At 43.3% G+C, this 17,160-nt stretch overlaps 1 protein-coding gene across 1 annotated transcript; it reads left to right on the top strand.

Moving 5' to 3' along the window:
- The first annotated feature begins 1,174 nt into the window (after positions 1-1,174).
- On the top strand, positions 1,175-16,253 carry prkaa2 (protein kinase, AMP-activated, alpha 2 catalytic subunit). The gene is made up of 10 exons (XM_039812189.1): positions 1,175-1,411; positions 2,755-2,896; positions 4,595-4,688; positions 6,428-6,572; positions 7,528-7,615; positions 9,634-9,858; positions 10,871-11,033; positions 11,323-11,661; positions 12,898-13,024; positions 14,441-16,253. Exons 1-10 carry the CDS (start codon positions 1,312-1,314, stop codon positions 14,689-14,691), a joined length of 1,674 nt encoding a protein of 557 aa, XP_039668123.1. The 5' UTR covers positions 1,175-1,311; the 3' UTR covers positions 14,692-16,253.
- Positions 16,254-17,160: the final 907 nt, after the last annotated feature.

Raw genomic sequence — 17,160 nt, 5'->3', positions numbered from 1 at the left:
GTGAGAATAACATTGAAACTATGACTGGCCATGATAGCCCATATAGGCTAGTGGGCACACACAGCTCTGAAGGCCTTGCATATAGCCTTCTTGAACGCAAAACCAAAACAAACACATTACAATCATGCATTGCTTCTCCGTGAATATTTCTTTTCACATTTTGTAAATGTCTTTCAAAACAGCAGACTATAGGCTATAGCCTAACCAAAAAAAAAACATTATGCATAGGCTACTGTGTTGCTCACAAAGTAGGGTAACGTTACATTATTTTGTGGGTGAAACAAACCTGTTTTCGATGCAGTATTGGGCAGAGGTGTAGTCTAATGTATTGTAGTGGGTATCAGGGGCGTAGCACAAAATTCTGGGCCCTAAAGAAAGGCATTTTTTATGGGCCCCTCCCAGGATCCACAGCTATTCATTCTAGCATATGTTTGGGCCCTCCTCACATGAGGGCCCTGGGTACTCAGTCCCCTTTTCCCTCCCAGTCCGACGCCCGTTGTGGGTAGCCTATATTGTACTATGTATATATATATATATATATATATATATATATATATATATATATATATATATATATATATATATATATATATATATATGTGTGTATGGGCCAGAACGGGACTTTGGGGAGGGTGGGGTCTGGGTGTCCTCCCCCAGGGAAATTTTTATCTTCAAAGACTTTATTTCCTGCATTTTGATACACTTTTATGCACCAATTCACAGCTGAAATACCTTTATTTAGACTATGCAAAGAAAAAAAAACACATGACAATTCAAAATATGTCAAAAATATGATGGAAAGTAGGCCTATGTTGTTTTATGTCATTGCGCATTTTTAAGTGGGTATATGGACATCCTGGAGCTTTCATAGTGAGTATACTGCGTATACCTGCGTATCACGTAGACTACACCGCTGGTATTGGGTATAGCAGGGAAACGTTTTTAATTGACAGGGGTACCAAACTTGACACAACACTGGGTCAGTGGGAGACGCACAGTGCACGTCCCGTACAGGGTAGATGGCAGAGGCCGTTGGGCTCTTGGAGAGATAATCCCGGTTATGCGACATAGGCTACGTATATACCATATGGCCCTTCAGCAAAGCAGTTTAATTCTGCTATAGCCTAACAGTGCCTGCCTACCATACACCTGTGACAGTGCGCGTTTAACGGGCTCGAGTCTTCGGTGCTTTTTTCCCTTCTCTCGCAGTGACAGAACGAGTCAAGTGCCCCGCCCCTCCGTGCGCTCCATAGGCAGGCAGGCAGCACACCCGCCGCACCGAGCGAGCCCAATCGTCTGTTAACGGAGAAGATGGCAGAGCGGCAACAGCAGAAAAACGAAGGCAGGGTAAAAATTGGCCATTATATCCTCGGCGACACGCTCGGAGTGGGAACATTCGGGAAAGTGAAGAGTTAAGTCATGCTTTTGTGTCATACCGATCTTAATGTGTTTGCCTGTTTCAGTTGGAGTCATATGAAGTAACGTTTAGTCGCCGTGCCTCCCCCCTCAACTTGACGGTGATAAACTTGCGGTCAGTGCAGTTTGCGTAGCTAGTTGGGTGGTTTACCGGCAGCTACAGACGGGGTTTAAAGCGTAAATATGCTACGAGAATCCGCCAGCTTGAAAGTCAAATTCTTTCACCGAAGCCCCCCTCTGTAGCTACCGTTATCAGCTATGGCAGGTGAAAGTACCTGGCGTAACTTACAACAGCTAACGTTATGCACAGTCATACTCACGTTATTATCGTATAACGTTAACGTTAAACGTTGAGGAGTTTATGTCAGATGTCTTTTCCCCCGTCTTGCGGTAAAGGACGTATGTGAAGCTTACAGCTTGACCGAAACCCACCGTGTGGGTTTAACGTTGACTGACAATATGTTTATGAACGGCGTAGCTAACGTTAGTCCCATATGTTATCCCATTGCCAGCCAGTGTTAGCCTGTTAAGTGCCTACTAAGTCAGGAACACGTTTTACATGCTTAAAGTTTTACTGGAGGGGCCTATCACAGGATATTATTTCAGTTTTCTTAGCTAGTTTTCGGGCACTCTGCGTGACCTTGTGAGCTTTAAGCCCAGTGCTCACGCTCCGCCAGCCGGTTTCTTATGTGCGCAGTTTGATGGATGTATTAGCGTAGCGGGGGTACCCCACCTCCAGTCATGGCTGCATTTGTTAGCGGCCGTAAAGTCTGCATGAGGGAAGATCATTGTTTGCATCCTAGCAAGTAGTAAAATCCATGCAAAAATGCAGTCTTAATTCATGTTGTTTTAATAGCGAATTGAATGAAATGTAATTAATGATAATGATTTCACTAATGGGAGTGGTTGTTTTAGGGTAATCCCTAGTTCACAGGGAAATCCCCAGTTCATCCACCATTAGTATTAATGCTTTATAACTGGTGTTTGTAGTCAAACTGTTGTAGGGGTTGGCAGCTATAATAACAACGTGGCTTCAGAGCCTCTGGCATGCAAATAGCTCCAACACCCTAAACAAAGACATGGCAGTCAGATAAGGGCTGCAGTAGGGCAAACACTAAAAAAGCATATAATAATAATAATTTACTGTTATGTCGAAGCCTGCTGTGCAACAGATAATCCAAATCCAACCATAACCCATTAGTGCCACTTTCTACCTCCCTTTAGGCATCCATATATTGGATTGGATTATATTGGAGCACTGTCTTGTGTATGAACCCCTATGTGGTTTTACCATCCGTGTATTTGATCTGCTTCATCTCTGTATTCTTTTGTTTTCAGTTGGCGAGCATCAGTTGACAGGCCATAAAGTGGCTGTAAAGATCCTGAACAGACAGAAGATCCGCAGTCTCGATGTTGTTGGGAAGATCAAACGAGAGATCCAGAACCTCAAACTGTTCAGACACCCACATATTATCAAGCTGTAAGTGGAGAAAGACAACATATTCTTCTGTCAGATTTTAAGACTCTGTGCTGACACGGAGAGATAAATGGGCTCTTGTAGCTGTTGTAATGTGAGCCTTTTGCTATTTTGTGTTCCCTCTGTTGTGGCATGCTTCCTGTTTGTTTACTACAGCTACGCTGTACTGAGCATGCCCACAGGGTTCCCTAGAAAACACAAATATACCACTAAACACACACACCCTGATCAGTTTAACTATCCAGTTAAGATGATAGATGCTGTAGTTCCTACATCATGACTAAATTCTCTCTCTCATCCAGGTGTCTCGGCTCCTTCTTTCCCTTTCCTTCTGCGTCCATGGCCTCTTTCTCCTTGTCAGTCCATGTCTCTCTCTGTCTCTCTCAACAATCTGTGTGTTATTTTTAGGTTAGGGTTAGTCCACTGTCACACTAAAAGCTATGTGAGCTCTCAGGACGTGAGCTTGAGCGCTGTGGACCACTCTGTCGCTAACCTATACATTAACAAACACTGGCACAAACACAGTCTGCTTGCATGGACACTGCTGGACTGAGCAAAGCAGACTCTGTGCGATAAATTGGCCCTGTTTGTAAAATCAGCATGAAATAAAATGAATTAGAAGAAATATCTTAACATTTCCCTCTCTTACTGTTTAGATTTCCGTGTGTGTGTGTGTGTGTGTGTGTGTGTGTGTGTGTGTGTGTGTGTGTGTGTGTGTGTGTGTGTGTGAGTGAGAGAGAGAGAGAGAGAGAGAGAGAGAGAAAGTGTGTGTGAAATAGAATGAAATTATTTGGTTTGTGTTTATTTCTCCCGTGGTGCCGGCTGTGTTATGCTACACCTGGCTCTACAGGAATGAAGCAGATTATGATGAAGTGCCGAATCTCACAAGAGCAACCATTCATGAGATTGGCCCTGCATTTTAATATACCTGACCTTTATGAAACTAATGCCTACACTCAGCAGCCATACATCACAGCTTTGCCTCACCTTTGTGTGTATTGGTTTGAGCATATTTATTCTGTGCATGTTTTTAAGTAAATACATTTGTTTTAGAGATGAGATAAAAAGCCTATTGGTGTGTTTATACTCATATTCAAATTTAGGGATAGGATGCAAAAGAGACTGAAGTGTTAAAGTGCTCATATTATGCTTTTTGGCTCTTTCCCTTTCCTTTATTGTGTTATATATCTTTTTGTGCATGTTATACTGTAGGTTTACAAAGTGAAAAAGCCCAAAGTCCACCCCAAAAGGACTTACCATCTCCAACAGAAAACACTGTTCACAATGCTCCAAACAGCTCTATTGTAGTCCAGCCTTCAGAGACAAACTAGCTAGCCTAGCTGCTAGCGTGGCACTCCCTCATACTCTGCAACTGACTAGCTAGCAGTACTGACTGAGCATGTGCGACTCCCAACAAAGATGGAACAGAAGTGCGATGCGTCACTCTGTAGCTAAAACAGAGAGCTCAACACACAGGGTGAAAAGAGGAGCTGCAGCAATGTGCAGTACATACAAAAATATGGTGTTTTCTGAAAATGAAACCACATAAACCTATTCAGAAATCAGAATCAGAAATTCTTTAATAATCCAAGGGGGAAATTGTTTCTGATATAACCTCTAAACAATTATGAACCTGAAAATGAGCACTTTAATTAATGTGCAGTACGTTCATGTCAATACAAACATATGTTTGTGTTTTAGGTACCAGGTGATTAGTACACCCACAGATTTCTTCATGGTCATGGAGTATGTGTCTGGAGGTGAGCTGTTTGACTACATCTGCAAACATGGACGGGTAAGACATTTCATCTGTTAACTGACTGGTTTTAGCCCCATAGTGCTTATCCACTAGGTTGTAGTGGTCACTGTGTCATCAGAAATAGTTCACTGGTGTGGCCGGGTTGGATCAGTGGGTAGAGCAGGCGCACATATACTGAGAGGTTTATGCCTCGACGCAGAGGTCCAGGATTCGAATCCGACCTTTGACGATTTCCTGCATGTCTTCCCCCCCTTTCTCACTTAGTTGTCCTGTCAAAATTAAAGGTGGAAAAGCCCCAAAAATAATCTTTAAAAATAAAGAAATAGTTCACTGGTAACCACAGCTCAAATAGGATAATCAGTAATGGCATTGCAAATCAGTGTCTGAGGTGGCAACAGTGTATGACCACTTTCCACTAAACACCAAATGTATTATTTTTTAATTGAATACTTGGCAGGTGCGGTGACCAAGTAAGGCCGGCTACACTCTGGCTGCGTGGCGTGAGCGTGGCGTTTCAGCTGTGTGGCGGCTGTGTGGATTTTTCGATGTCTTTACACACCAGAAACATGTCTGACGCGGCGCTGCTGCTGCTAGCCTTGTCTGTACACATGTATGTTTCCAAATGTTTACTGCACTCAAGCAGCAGTATACTTCATGTTAAACATAAATATATACTGATTTGATTACAGCAAAGATGTTGGCAGTATTGACGGCAAAATAGGCTCCAGAATATTTTATTTTGTATTGACAGGTGCAATATTTGAAAATCGATTTTTTTTTTATTACATTTATATCTGCATTTATGTCAAAACCTAGAGACTTTCAAACATGAAAATGTCATTTATTTATATGTATTCTAAATGTCTAAATTACATATAAACATCTTTTCCTATTCTATTTTGCCTGGAAACGCTTCTAACACGCTTGCGTGTTGCATGAAAAATAGGCGTCTGTCCTATTTCTAGCAGGCACACGTTTTCGCCGCGCCTGAGACGCGCCTGAGACGTGCGTCACGCAGCTGACACGCTCACGCCACGCAGCCAGTGTGAAGCCGGCCTAAGACTGATGTTGGTGTTTCCTTGACTTTAGCGGTCATAAAAATACTGTTACATGTTAGTATTTGTATTTTTTATGTTGCTTTACAAATAGTTTCATTTAGGATAAGTTGTATGAGCTCATTTTCTACCTTCATGACTTTATGAATTTGTTCTTACTCTGTAGAGACATCAAGACACCATCTTTATGCATATTATTTACAATGCAATTATACCCCTCAAATATATTTTGAACCAAAATATTTACTTTTTACTCCATTAACTACTGTTGTACACTTCCAAGTGATGTGATTTAAAGTTTATGAGTCATAAAAATGTGTTTTGACAACATACACCATCACTGCCCAACCTTTCTGTCAGTGTTCATTTGAATGTTTTACTCACATTTAAAGTTCACGGGATTTTTTTAGATTGAAACCTTGAGTGAAGCATGGTGTTCCACACAAACACACACATGTTCAAGACAAGATACTGATAGCTACAAAGAGACGTCTCGTTCTGGGGACTCTCTTTATTTTTACTGTAATCGAATAATCCTACTTGAACTTTAACTGGGCCCTGAGCCATAGCAACCTCATGACCAACCCTGAACATGATACATTTGCTCTGAACAAGACACCACATTATCCGCCGTTCTTTCCACACAATCAAGAGGAATACTAAATACTAATAAAGTACAGCCACTGTCCAAATCATGTCCATTTATATTGTGTTTTTCAGGTGGAAGACACAGAAGCTCGCCGTCTTTTCCAACAGATTATTTCAGCTGTGGACTACTGCCACAGGCACATGGTGGTCCACAGAGACCTCAAACCTGAGAACGTCCTGCTGGATGCCAGCAAGAACGCCAAGATAGCCGACTTCGGTAGGATCCCCAGACAACAGAGTTAACACTTAGCGGGAGAGACAGAAGGATTGGCTTGGCAAAAGCACTGTTAGGGAATATAAGAAGAGAGAAATTATAACAGGACATGCTCTTGGGGGTGGGGGGGTGGGGGGATAAGAAAGACAAAGAGGCAGAGTTTGTGGCAGAGCTGAGTGGAATTACCAAGTAATTGTTCTGTTTGATTAGAGGCAAGTGAACATTTGTGGCAGAGTTACAGGACAAAGCGTAATTATGCACTTGTAGAAAAGTGTGAAATCACTATCACGCACCTGTTAACCTCATTATTAAATGGAAATTCATTTCTCACTGAGCTCAGTTCCTAATTGGTTGGGGCGTGATTGTTCTAGCTGATGGTTGTGCCTTATGCAATACGACCACGAAGGAGAGAAACATTTCCACAAACACAGGAAGGCCCTTGTGCACCGCAGGGTTGGGGGGTTGGGGGGGAGAGGTCCCCTAGCAACAACACGGTCTCATATCTTGTCTGGCAGAAGGCCTTGAGGCCCAGTGTCATCTGATAGGGAAGGGTTCGTGGGGGCGCGGCAGGAGAAGTGTTTTGGCTGAGAGCAACAGACACTGGTGAGCAGTGAGAGGAAGTGCTAAAGGAACGGGGATAAAAGATGAAGGGAAGGTCAGCACATCGACGAGCGTCTGGTGTTTAGCGTTTGGCCGAGGCCCTGGCAGGCAGAGAGAGAGGCTCATCCAATTAGATGAGCTTTGTGTTTAGAGCTTAGAGCCTTGGCGGGTAAAGGAGGATAAAGATATCAGCGGTGTCCCCAGCGTATTGCTCTCACCCTCCCTGTGCCCGGGCCATGTTCAGTTTAACCAAAGAATCAATAGCAATAATATGACCATAGAGGATTGTTTCATTAGTCTGTGTTACTGTCCCAGTTAAGACTGAAGGGTGGTTATATGTCTTGTGTTTGGCCTACAGGTCTGTCCAACATGATGTCAGATGGAGAGTTTCTACGGACGAGCTGTGGCTCACCCAACTATGCCGCTCCAGAGGTCATCTCAGGAAGGTGTGTGTGTGTGTGTGTGTGTGTGTGTGTGTGTGTGTGTGTGTGTGTGTGTGTGTGTGTGTGTGTGTGTGTGTGTGTGTGTGTGTGTGTGTGTGTGTGTGTGTGTGTTTTCAAGGCTGTAATTATAATCAAAATGATTTATGTCTAGAGGACCATTATTTAATCGTCAGTATTTGTATAGCTTTAGGAACAAAATTGTTTTGGACTTAAAGGACAATTCCGGGTTAATAACACATGTGTACCGAGTGGGCCGTTCTCTGGGATCTGTTTTCATGCTCATCGAATGTGTCTGTAGCTTGAAACAAGCTAGCGCAAACCGCTGATTAGCTTGTAATGCTAGTAGCCGGGGCATTGAGAACTTTGTAAGTGTACAGACAGTTTATAAAGACAGTAGCATTCATGTTTACATGCGGACGCCATCTTGGAAAACAGTCACGACCAAGTCGAATGCCGTGCAACCAGTAACATAGCTCAAGCACGGCGTTTGTCGTTCGACTGATCGTGACTGTTTTCCCCGCGCCCGCATGTAAACATGAACGCTACTGTCTTTATAATCTATCTTTTTAATAAACTGTCTGTACACTTACAAATGTAGGGACCCTCACTATGCTACTGTTGAAGTGTGGTGCTAGTTTGAGCCTTGGTAGTGATGTAGAAATGGTGATTTACCCTCTGCCCCGACTACTAGCGTTACAAGCTAATCACTGGTTTGCGGTAGCTTGTTTCAAGCTAGAGACACATTTGATTAGCATGAAAACAGATCCCAGAGAACGGTCGACTCGGTACACATACAGTTTCTTATTAACCCCTTCATTTTGCGCCGGAATTGTCCTTTAAACACTGACGGAAACCCAACCTGTAAAGAAAGAAAAGCTATGTTTACGTCACTGTTACTCACTGAAACGCACCGCGTGTATGCTTGAGGTCTAAAAAACCTGTTGAATGCATTTACTTCCAAATAAAATAGGGCTTGATGATATGGTTGAAATCGTCGATCCCCAATATAGGTCATTTCAAATCTCAATAACGACAAATATCACATCACAATATAATAAATGTATATGAAATGTACACAGTATACTCCTGTGTGAATTAAATAATTTACTAATGAAAAGTATTGAATATCTTCTCATTGTATTAAGAACTTCAGTGCAAAATGAATGTGCAAGGATCGGAACGTGCACGTTGTGTCCGAGCCCGGCCCGGCCTGACACATTGACTGGAATTATGAGCCCGAGTCCGATTTAAACCTGACAATTTTTTAATACATGGGCCGTTATAACTGACGTTCTCAACTACAATTCCGAATTGTTTGAACTACAGAAATCTGTTTAGAATTATCTTAATGAATAATGCAACAAGGACGAAGCACGTAAACTGTGTTGTTGTATTCAGAATGGAATGGATCGCAAATGGATCCCAATGAAGAAACGTAAAAACAAACTCGACCCTAGCTCCCTCAGCCGAATAGTGTGGGTAACAGATCAAGGCAGCAACATAATCAGAGCCCTGCAACCATATAGGAGACTTTCTCGTCTCGATCACCTAATTAATACTGTCCTTCGCCACGGTCTGCGTGCCGACGCACTGGCCGACAACGCGCCGGATATCTGCTGCTAAAGGACTCGTGAGATATCTGAAACAATCTGGCCTGGTAGCGCAATTATCGAAGACAGTGCTACAGATTTAGCACAGTTTACCTCCCACTCAAGTCCCCACCCAATTAGGCTAATAAAGTAATGATTAAAAAAACACAAATGCTTGATTAAGGGCAGAGAATCTAAACTCTACTGTAGATCTGCGTAATACTGTGCTACCATTGCAAAGAATGTGTCACAAACGCACGTGCTTGTGTGTCCCCATAAAAGCCATAAATACAACATAAACAAAATTTGTCTTTAAAGCGATACAGTGACAAAAAGTTATAACGGTGCTTCCTGCTTTTCTGGTGGATCTACAAGAGTGACCCATTGTACGTGGATCTTTTTGTTTGTTACATCTTCGGATCACTCTGTCAGGCTCTATGCAGGCCCAGAGGTGGACATCTGGAGCTGTGGCGTGATCCTGTACGCCCTGCTGTGCGGCACTCTGCCCTTTGATGACGAGCACGTCCCCACGCTGTTTAAGAAGATCAGAGGAGGCGTCTTCTACATGCCAGAGTACCTGCCTCGCTCGGTGGCCTCGCTGCTCATGCTCATGCTGCAGGTGGACCCTCTGAAGAGAGCCACCATCAAAGACATCAGGTGCCCCCGAACATCTTCTGTCTTTTTAAACTTTTTTTTGATAAATCATTGTGAAGTGTTGCATTGACTTACAGTATGTACAGTAGTGTGTCCCCTCTTGTCTTTTTGCTAACGTAACTGTGTCCACACTGGAACACTTTTTGACACGTTCTGTCAAAATATCTGTTTAAATACTAATATAAATTATCTTGTGATGTTTGCAGTTAATTGAATGGTGTCAAACTAAAGTATAACTTCTTACCTTTCTAGCAGTTTATTGTTTTAACTATTTACTTTAGCGTTGTTTTAACAAGAGTCGGCAACGGGAAGCTAACACCTGTGAATTAGCCGTGTGCTACCCTTGGCCATACTAGACACCCCTCTCTCCCCGCTGTTAAAACTCACTGGGCGCTGTTGGTTTTTTCGGGGGTATTAACCGCATTAACAAGTCGGCCAAATTACCATGGATGCTGTCAACACATCCGGGACCGTACTTTTGTTCTTCACAATAAAAGACATGCTTCAACAACTCCAAATGATGCCGTAAAAGCTCCGTAATGTCCACATGTAACGCCATACTGCCACCTGAGCGTCGCCCAAGCGTTCCTACTGCTTTCTCTCAAAGTCACTTTCTATACTAATTAGACATGTAAACGTCCACACACATGTATGAAAATTCACACGTTCAAGATTCTTAGATGTGTATAAATGAATTCTATTTGCACTTTGGGGGCGATTGCTCAGGAATAGCACCGCGAAAAGACTGCAAACTGCATCAGTCCGGATATGGCCAATAGCTGCGAACGCTGTCCGAACACAGACACAGTTAGCTCAGCCCTGTAACTTTAAAGACCCCCATCTGAAGTGTCATTACACAAACACACTTTTGTGTTTGACAACCGTTTGACTTCACGCAAGATTAAATGTCACATACTGTGACATGTTCAGATAAATCACCGACCTATATCACTACAAGGTTTGGTTTTTATGGTTAAGAGTTTGAACTCAGGCTGATTATTCTCTCCTCTGTCAGGGAAGATGAGTGGTTTAAGCAGGACCTGCCAGGCTACCTGTTCCCTGAGGACCCGTCCTACGATGCTTCGGTCCTGGACGAGGAGGCCGTCAAGGAAGTGTGTGAGAAGTTTGAATGCACTGAGTCAGAGGTTGTGTCCAGCCTTTACAGCGGGGATCCACAGGTACACGTTCACAATTTCTTAAGGAATGAATGAGTATTTTCGCTGTTTAATAAACTGTGACTGTTGTAATATTAAAGTCATACCCCCACCAGATTATGTTTGCACTTTTCAGTCGAACTGTGACAAGACAAGTGACAAGTTAGAGGTTCTCTAGTTGCTGCTAGCCTTTCCGCTCTGCTTTTGTGGCTGTTTTTGATCAAGTTGTTGCCGGTTTCAATAATCTGAATGTCGATCCTTAGCTTAGTCCTTAATCTTCAGTTGACTATCCATCGTCCCTCTGTCCCCGCAGGATCAGCTGGCAGTAGCCTATCACCTCATAATAGACAACCGGCGCATCATGACCCAGGCCAGCGAGTTCTACCTGGCCTCCAGTCCTCCCCAGAGCTCCTTCATAGAAGAGGGCATGCCGCTGCCCCCTGGGGTTAAACCCCACCCAGAGAGGATGCCGCCGCTCCTGGCTGACAGCCCCAAGTCTCGTTGTCCTCTGGATGCTCTCAACACCACCCGGCACAAACCGCTGGCAGTGAAGAAGGCCAAGTGGCACCTGGGTATCAGGAGTCAGAGCAGACCCTATGACATCATGGCTGAAGTGTACAGGGCTATGAGACAACTTAGCTTTGACTGGAAGGTAATAGGACATGTCTTACCCTTAATTTCCACGAGGCGCGTCTGTGCTGCGTTCCGGCTGCGCCGCGGTTTTGCTCTGTCCTCTGCCACGTGCCATACCACAACGGGAGCGTCTCAGAAGCGGAGCGTCTTGTCTACCCAACTCCCAGATTTGATTGTCTCTACAAGTACTTGAAAGAACAAGCGAGTGTTTAACTCCAAGCACTCCTGCAATTGATCTCAATGCCTTCCCTTTTCTGGCGTTGTCCTTATAAAAAAGATTTGTGATGTCTCAGTGTGTTTTTCCACCTCCAAGATGAATCTCTCGCCGTCCATGGTGTTATAGAGAAGACTCGCTGTGTCACTTCCTGCCCGGCTATTGAAAAGCCCTGCGGCTAGCATGAAAATAGACATGGCGCGTATCTTTAGCGGAGTGGAGAGCCGCTTCACGCACGCTTCTGGGACACGCCGCAACGCGGCTGGTGGAATATCAAGCATTGGCTTGAAGGGCCGCGATTGCTCGCGGGGGCTGCGACGCCTCCGGAACGCAGCGCAGACACACCAGGTGGAAAATAGGAGTTAGGCCGGCTTCACACTGGCTGCGTGGCGTGAGCGTGGCGTTTCCGTTGCGTGGATTTTTCGATGTCTTTACACATCAGAAACGCGGCGCTGCTGCTGCTAGCCTAGTCTGTACACATGTATGTTTCCCATTGATTTACTGCACTCAAGCAGCAGTATACTTCATGTTAAACATAAATATATGCTGATTTGATTACAGCAAAGACAATGTCGGCAGTATTGACGGCAAAATACGCTGCAGAATATTTTGTTCTGTATTGACAGGTGCAATATTTAAAAATCGATAATTATTTATTTAATTTTTTTTAAATTACATTTATATCTGCATTTATGTCAAAACCTACAGACTTTCAAACATCCAAATGACATTTATTAATATGTATTTGTGTCAAAATGACTTATAAACATCTTATCCTATTCTATTTTGCCTGGAAATGCTTTCAATACGTGTCGAGTGAAAAATAGGCGTCGGCCCTATTTCTAGCATGCACGCGTTTTCGAGCCGCGCCTGAGACGTGCGTATCATGCAGGCAGCGTGTAAGCTCTAACCTGTTAACATGGGAGCCGAAATAAAAACGGACACCCTCACGCCACGCAGGCAGTGTGAAGCTGGCCTTACACATACAGTAAACACATAGGTCTACATACCAACTAGATTGTCTGTTATTTTGCGTTGTAGGTGGTGAACCCGTATCACCTGCGAGTGCGGAGGAAGAATCCGGTGACGGGAACCTTGGTGAAAATGAGCCTGCAGCTGTACCAGGTGGACAGCAGATCCTACCTCCTCGACTTCAAGAGCATCGATGGTTAGTGACGGACAAACACTGATTTCACAACATTTCTAACAACGCAAAGCAAATTTCTATCATAAAAGAAATATTTGTTTCATTTTTGTTTCTGTTGATGTACATGGCTCTACGTTAGTGTAGGTGTAACGTTGGTGATAGCGCTACCATTTGCAGTGCCAGTACGCTAAGTAATTTATATTAACATAACAGTAGTTTGTTGGAATTTATACTGAATTCAGTCATTTTATTTATTAAAGCTATAGTGCGCGACTATTTCCTATTAATGGACGTCTGTTACATTCAAGCCATTGCCAAATGAGTTGATACAAAGCTAATTAAGACTGTCAGCTCCACACAACTCTCTCTGTATTTCTCAGCATGGCTATGGTTACAAAATGGTGTTGTCCGGCGACATTTGCACACAGAAGTGAAGATAATTACCTCTTTTGAAGAGTCTGTCATGTTTTTTTAATCCTCCGTGTTCTCCTCGGTTACTAGCAACGTGTGGAGGAGGGGTGTGGGTGGTGTGCCATCACGGAAGGCTTGTGTCATGTGGATGCAACAACAAATTGTCATTACTTAGAATTATAGCTTTAATGCACACGCAAAATAAAAAATTCAACAGACAAAATAAAAAGACTTTACTTTGGTAGTGGCAAAATTCCTATATAATTATAGAAAAACTATATAGAACACATTAAAGTGCCCATATTTTGAATCACTTTTTCTGGGATTTGGGGTGTTATTTTGTGTCTCTGGTGGTTCCACATGCATACAAACTTTGAAAAAAATCCATCCATGCTGTTTTGAGTGAGATACGGTTTCTTAATGCACATAGAAAGTGTGCACATAGAAAGCCGAAACGAACTGGCTAACCGCAACCGTTAGCATGCTAGAGGCTAACGCTAGCATGCTACCTCGTTCTCAATAGCAAACCACTGCTACAACACACACAAGTTCACCATAATCTACAAAAGAACTACTTACATGTGCGCCCTGGTTTAGAAGAAGTCTCCCAGCTAATCCTGCCTGGTAACTGACTGAAGTTGGAGAAACAGGCTCTCTTTTACTTCTATGGAGCTAGCTAGCTGACATGATCTACATCTGAGCTACTGAGCATGAGCGAGTGCAATCAAAGATAGTACAGAAGAAGAAGAAGAAAAGAGGTCTCACTCTGTAGCTAAAACAGAGTGAGACCTAAAACAGGTGAAAAGAAGATCTGCAGCAGTGAGAGAGAGCTGTGCAGTACAACAAAAATATGGTGTTTTTTGAAAATTAAACCATGTAAACCTATTTTGGTACAACCTTAAAATACAGTTATGAACCTGAAAATGAGCATAATATTGGCGCTTTAATGTCATGAACTACTCCTCTGTTGAATGCTGATGCTACATTCCTCTGCTCGTGTGACCCCCTCCCCCTCCCCCTCCCCAGATGACATCATGGAGGCGGTGGGCTTTAAGTCGGGGTCGTCCACTCCCCAGCGGTCGGGCTCCACAGCCGGTCTCCACAGACCCAGACTGAGCATCGACTCGGCCAGCCCGGCGTTTGATCTGCCCCAGCTCAGCTCCTCCCTCCCGGGCTCCCTGTCCGGTAGCTCCCCTCTACTCTCCCCCCGCCAGGGATCACACACCATGGACTTCTTCGAAATGTGCGCCAGTCTGATCACCACACTGGCGCGCTGAGACCCATCCGCTCCTGACCTCGCTGTAACCTGGATGTCAGTGGGGGTTTCTAGGCAAATCGCTGTTCTGGGATGTAGGGAGCGTAGATGTCTGGAGCGACTTCCTCTCTCTGTCTCCTCTCCATCTCTGTTCCAGTTGTATTGGACTGTAAGGCTCAGCTCAGATTAAGGAGACATAGAGAGGAATCCTGTTTTGTTTTGTTTAGAAAGTCAGATTTATAGCTTCTTTTTTTTGACACAGTCTTTGGGTCAGAATTTGGAGTTCAAACTGATCCTGGGACTGGATTCTGTGAACTAGTAAAGGCCAGCAAAGTGAGCGGCAGCAGGTCACAGCTCTCAGTCACTCCTCCCACAAATATCTTCAGTCTGTTATCAACTGCTGAAATGTCATCACCCACCATAATACTTAATGATGGGAAATCCTGCTGAGTTTGCCCCAGACGCTGATCGGAGGTCAGTTTTGCTTCTTGTCTTATATTTTTAACAAGGCGCTGGTTGTTAAAATTGACATTAAATCTGTGTTCTGAGCGATCAAATTTAATTTCAGGTTTTATATGATATGGTTTGTAAAGAAACAGCTTTTGTTATCCATGTATATTATATTTATACTACAATCATATTGCGTAGCTGAAAAGGTTGACTAAGGTATACCAAATAACACTTTATGCACCATAGAAGGTGATTATTATTTAGATATCAGAGCCATATTTATTTTTGAGAGATTGTTTTTTTTAGGCACTGTAGTTGTATTATTTAAGCACTGCATTGACGTAGATATTTATCCTGATTTTGAATAGATTGTAGAAGACTAATGAACCCAGAGAGGCAGTAGGGTCATAATACTCTGCATTGTTCTGCATTTAGCGTTAAAGCACAGATATACAACGTCTCACAGGAGTTTTTTCCACCTTGATGTATTTCAAAGATGGCGTGTACATATATCTGCCAATTCTTTTCCCACACAACCAGCATTTTATACATTCAATAACTGTCAGAAATATGCAACACACACAAATCTCCAGACTTCAGTTTAGTCCTTCACAAACGACAAGTTGAGCAACTGTTAAAATGCTGCTCGCTCATGCATGTACAGAGTGTAATTTAAAGGCAAGCAGGCCCGTGATATCAGGAGGACACACGTGGCAGTCAGTCACATACGCAGTAAGCTGAAAAGTTTTTTTTGTTGTTGCCTTAAGCCTTTAGAAATGAGAAAAATGTCCATCAGAAATTAGAGCCTAATGTGAGGTCTTGAGTTTGATTCTCTCTGAGCAAATGTCAATATTTACTTGATAATTTACTTCAACAGTCAATCAATTTTCAAAATTGCTACTAATCATATCAGCAGTAATAAACTTAACCAGCCCTGCTGTGTGCCTCTGTGCGAGATAGATAATGAGGTGATGATGATAATCGATAAAAGAGGAAGAGGACTAAATCCATGTGAGGCGGTGTGTATCTCTGCTGCAGGACGGTATAAGCCACAGAAACCTTTCTCCAGTTGCCTTAAAGAATGCAACACAGTCCTGGACCTTCTTCCCAGCAGACATTTTTTGACTTGTCATAGTAGGAAAAGCATAGCTGAAAGTGATAACCTCAACGATGGCTCAATTCCATCAAGTGTCCCAGTAAGCTAGTTCAGTGAGTCAGCATGCCCAATACCAGGGCCTCTCCTAAGTGGAATGCAGCCATCAGTAATGGTTTAATACCAGGACCTCTCCTAAGTGGAATGCAGCCATCAGTAATGGTTTAATACCAGGGCCTCTCCTAAGTGGAATGCAGCCATCAGTAATGGTTTAATACCAGGGTCTCTCCTAAGTGGAATGCAGCCATCAGTAATGGTTTTGAATACACCTGTGCTTTTCCTACTATGACATGTCGACATGTCTGCCGTGAAAAAAGGTCTATTCTGTGCATACGTTTATAGAGGGTGTGTGCATGAGCCAGTGTGTGTGTGTGTAGTGATCAGCTCGGGAGTTGGTAGAAAAGTGAGAATACATGACGCTGTGGTGTTTCGGAGCGGTTGTGTGCGTGTTTCTTCTGTTGTCGTCTGTTCAGCCTGCGCTTTGAATCTCATTTGCAGATTTACCGTTTCAGTGAATCACACTCGTACTGTGGATACACTAGCTTTACTCTACCTGTTGTTTCTGCTCCTACGTTTTTGACGATTGTGGGTGTTTCTTTTTTTTATAAATGTTCTGCATTGTCTCATCAGATCATACCTTAGCGGGGTTGTGTATTGCTGTTGTCATGCAATATTTTTTGGTGCTGCTTAGATGAATCCTCCTGTCTGTTTTTGTTGGAGAGCACCGGACCGTCTACGGTTCTCATTTAAACCCAGCAGTTGGAGGAGTAGTACGTGCTCTACTTTAGACTGCCGTCACAAACAAAAATGGCCAATATTTAACATATTGAATATTGTATTTGTTACATTTTATTGATCAGTTATTTTCACAGGCTTGGAGCAAGTGAT

Source organism: Perca fluviatilis, chromosome 9 (genome assembly GCF_010015445.1).
Source record: "Perca fluviatilis chromosome 9, GENO_Pfluv_1.0, whole genome shotgun sequence".
Classification (NCBI taxonomy): Eukaryota; Metazoa; Chordata; class Actinopteri; order Perciformes; family Percidae; genus Perca; species Perca fluviatilis.
Note: the sequence above shows the minus strand (reverse complement) of the source record. Positions and strands in the feature narration are given on the sequence as shown.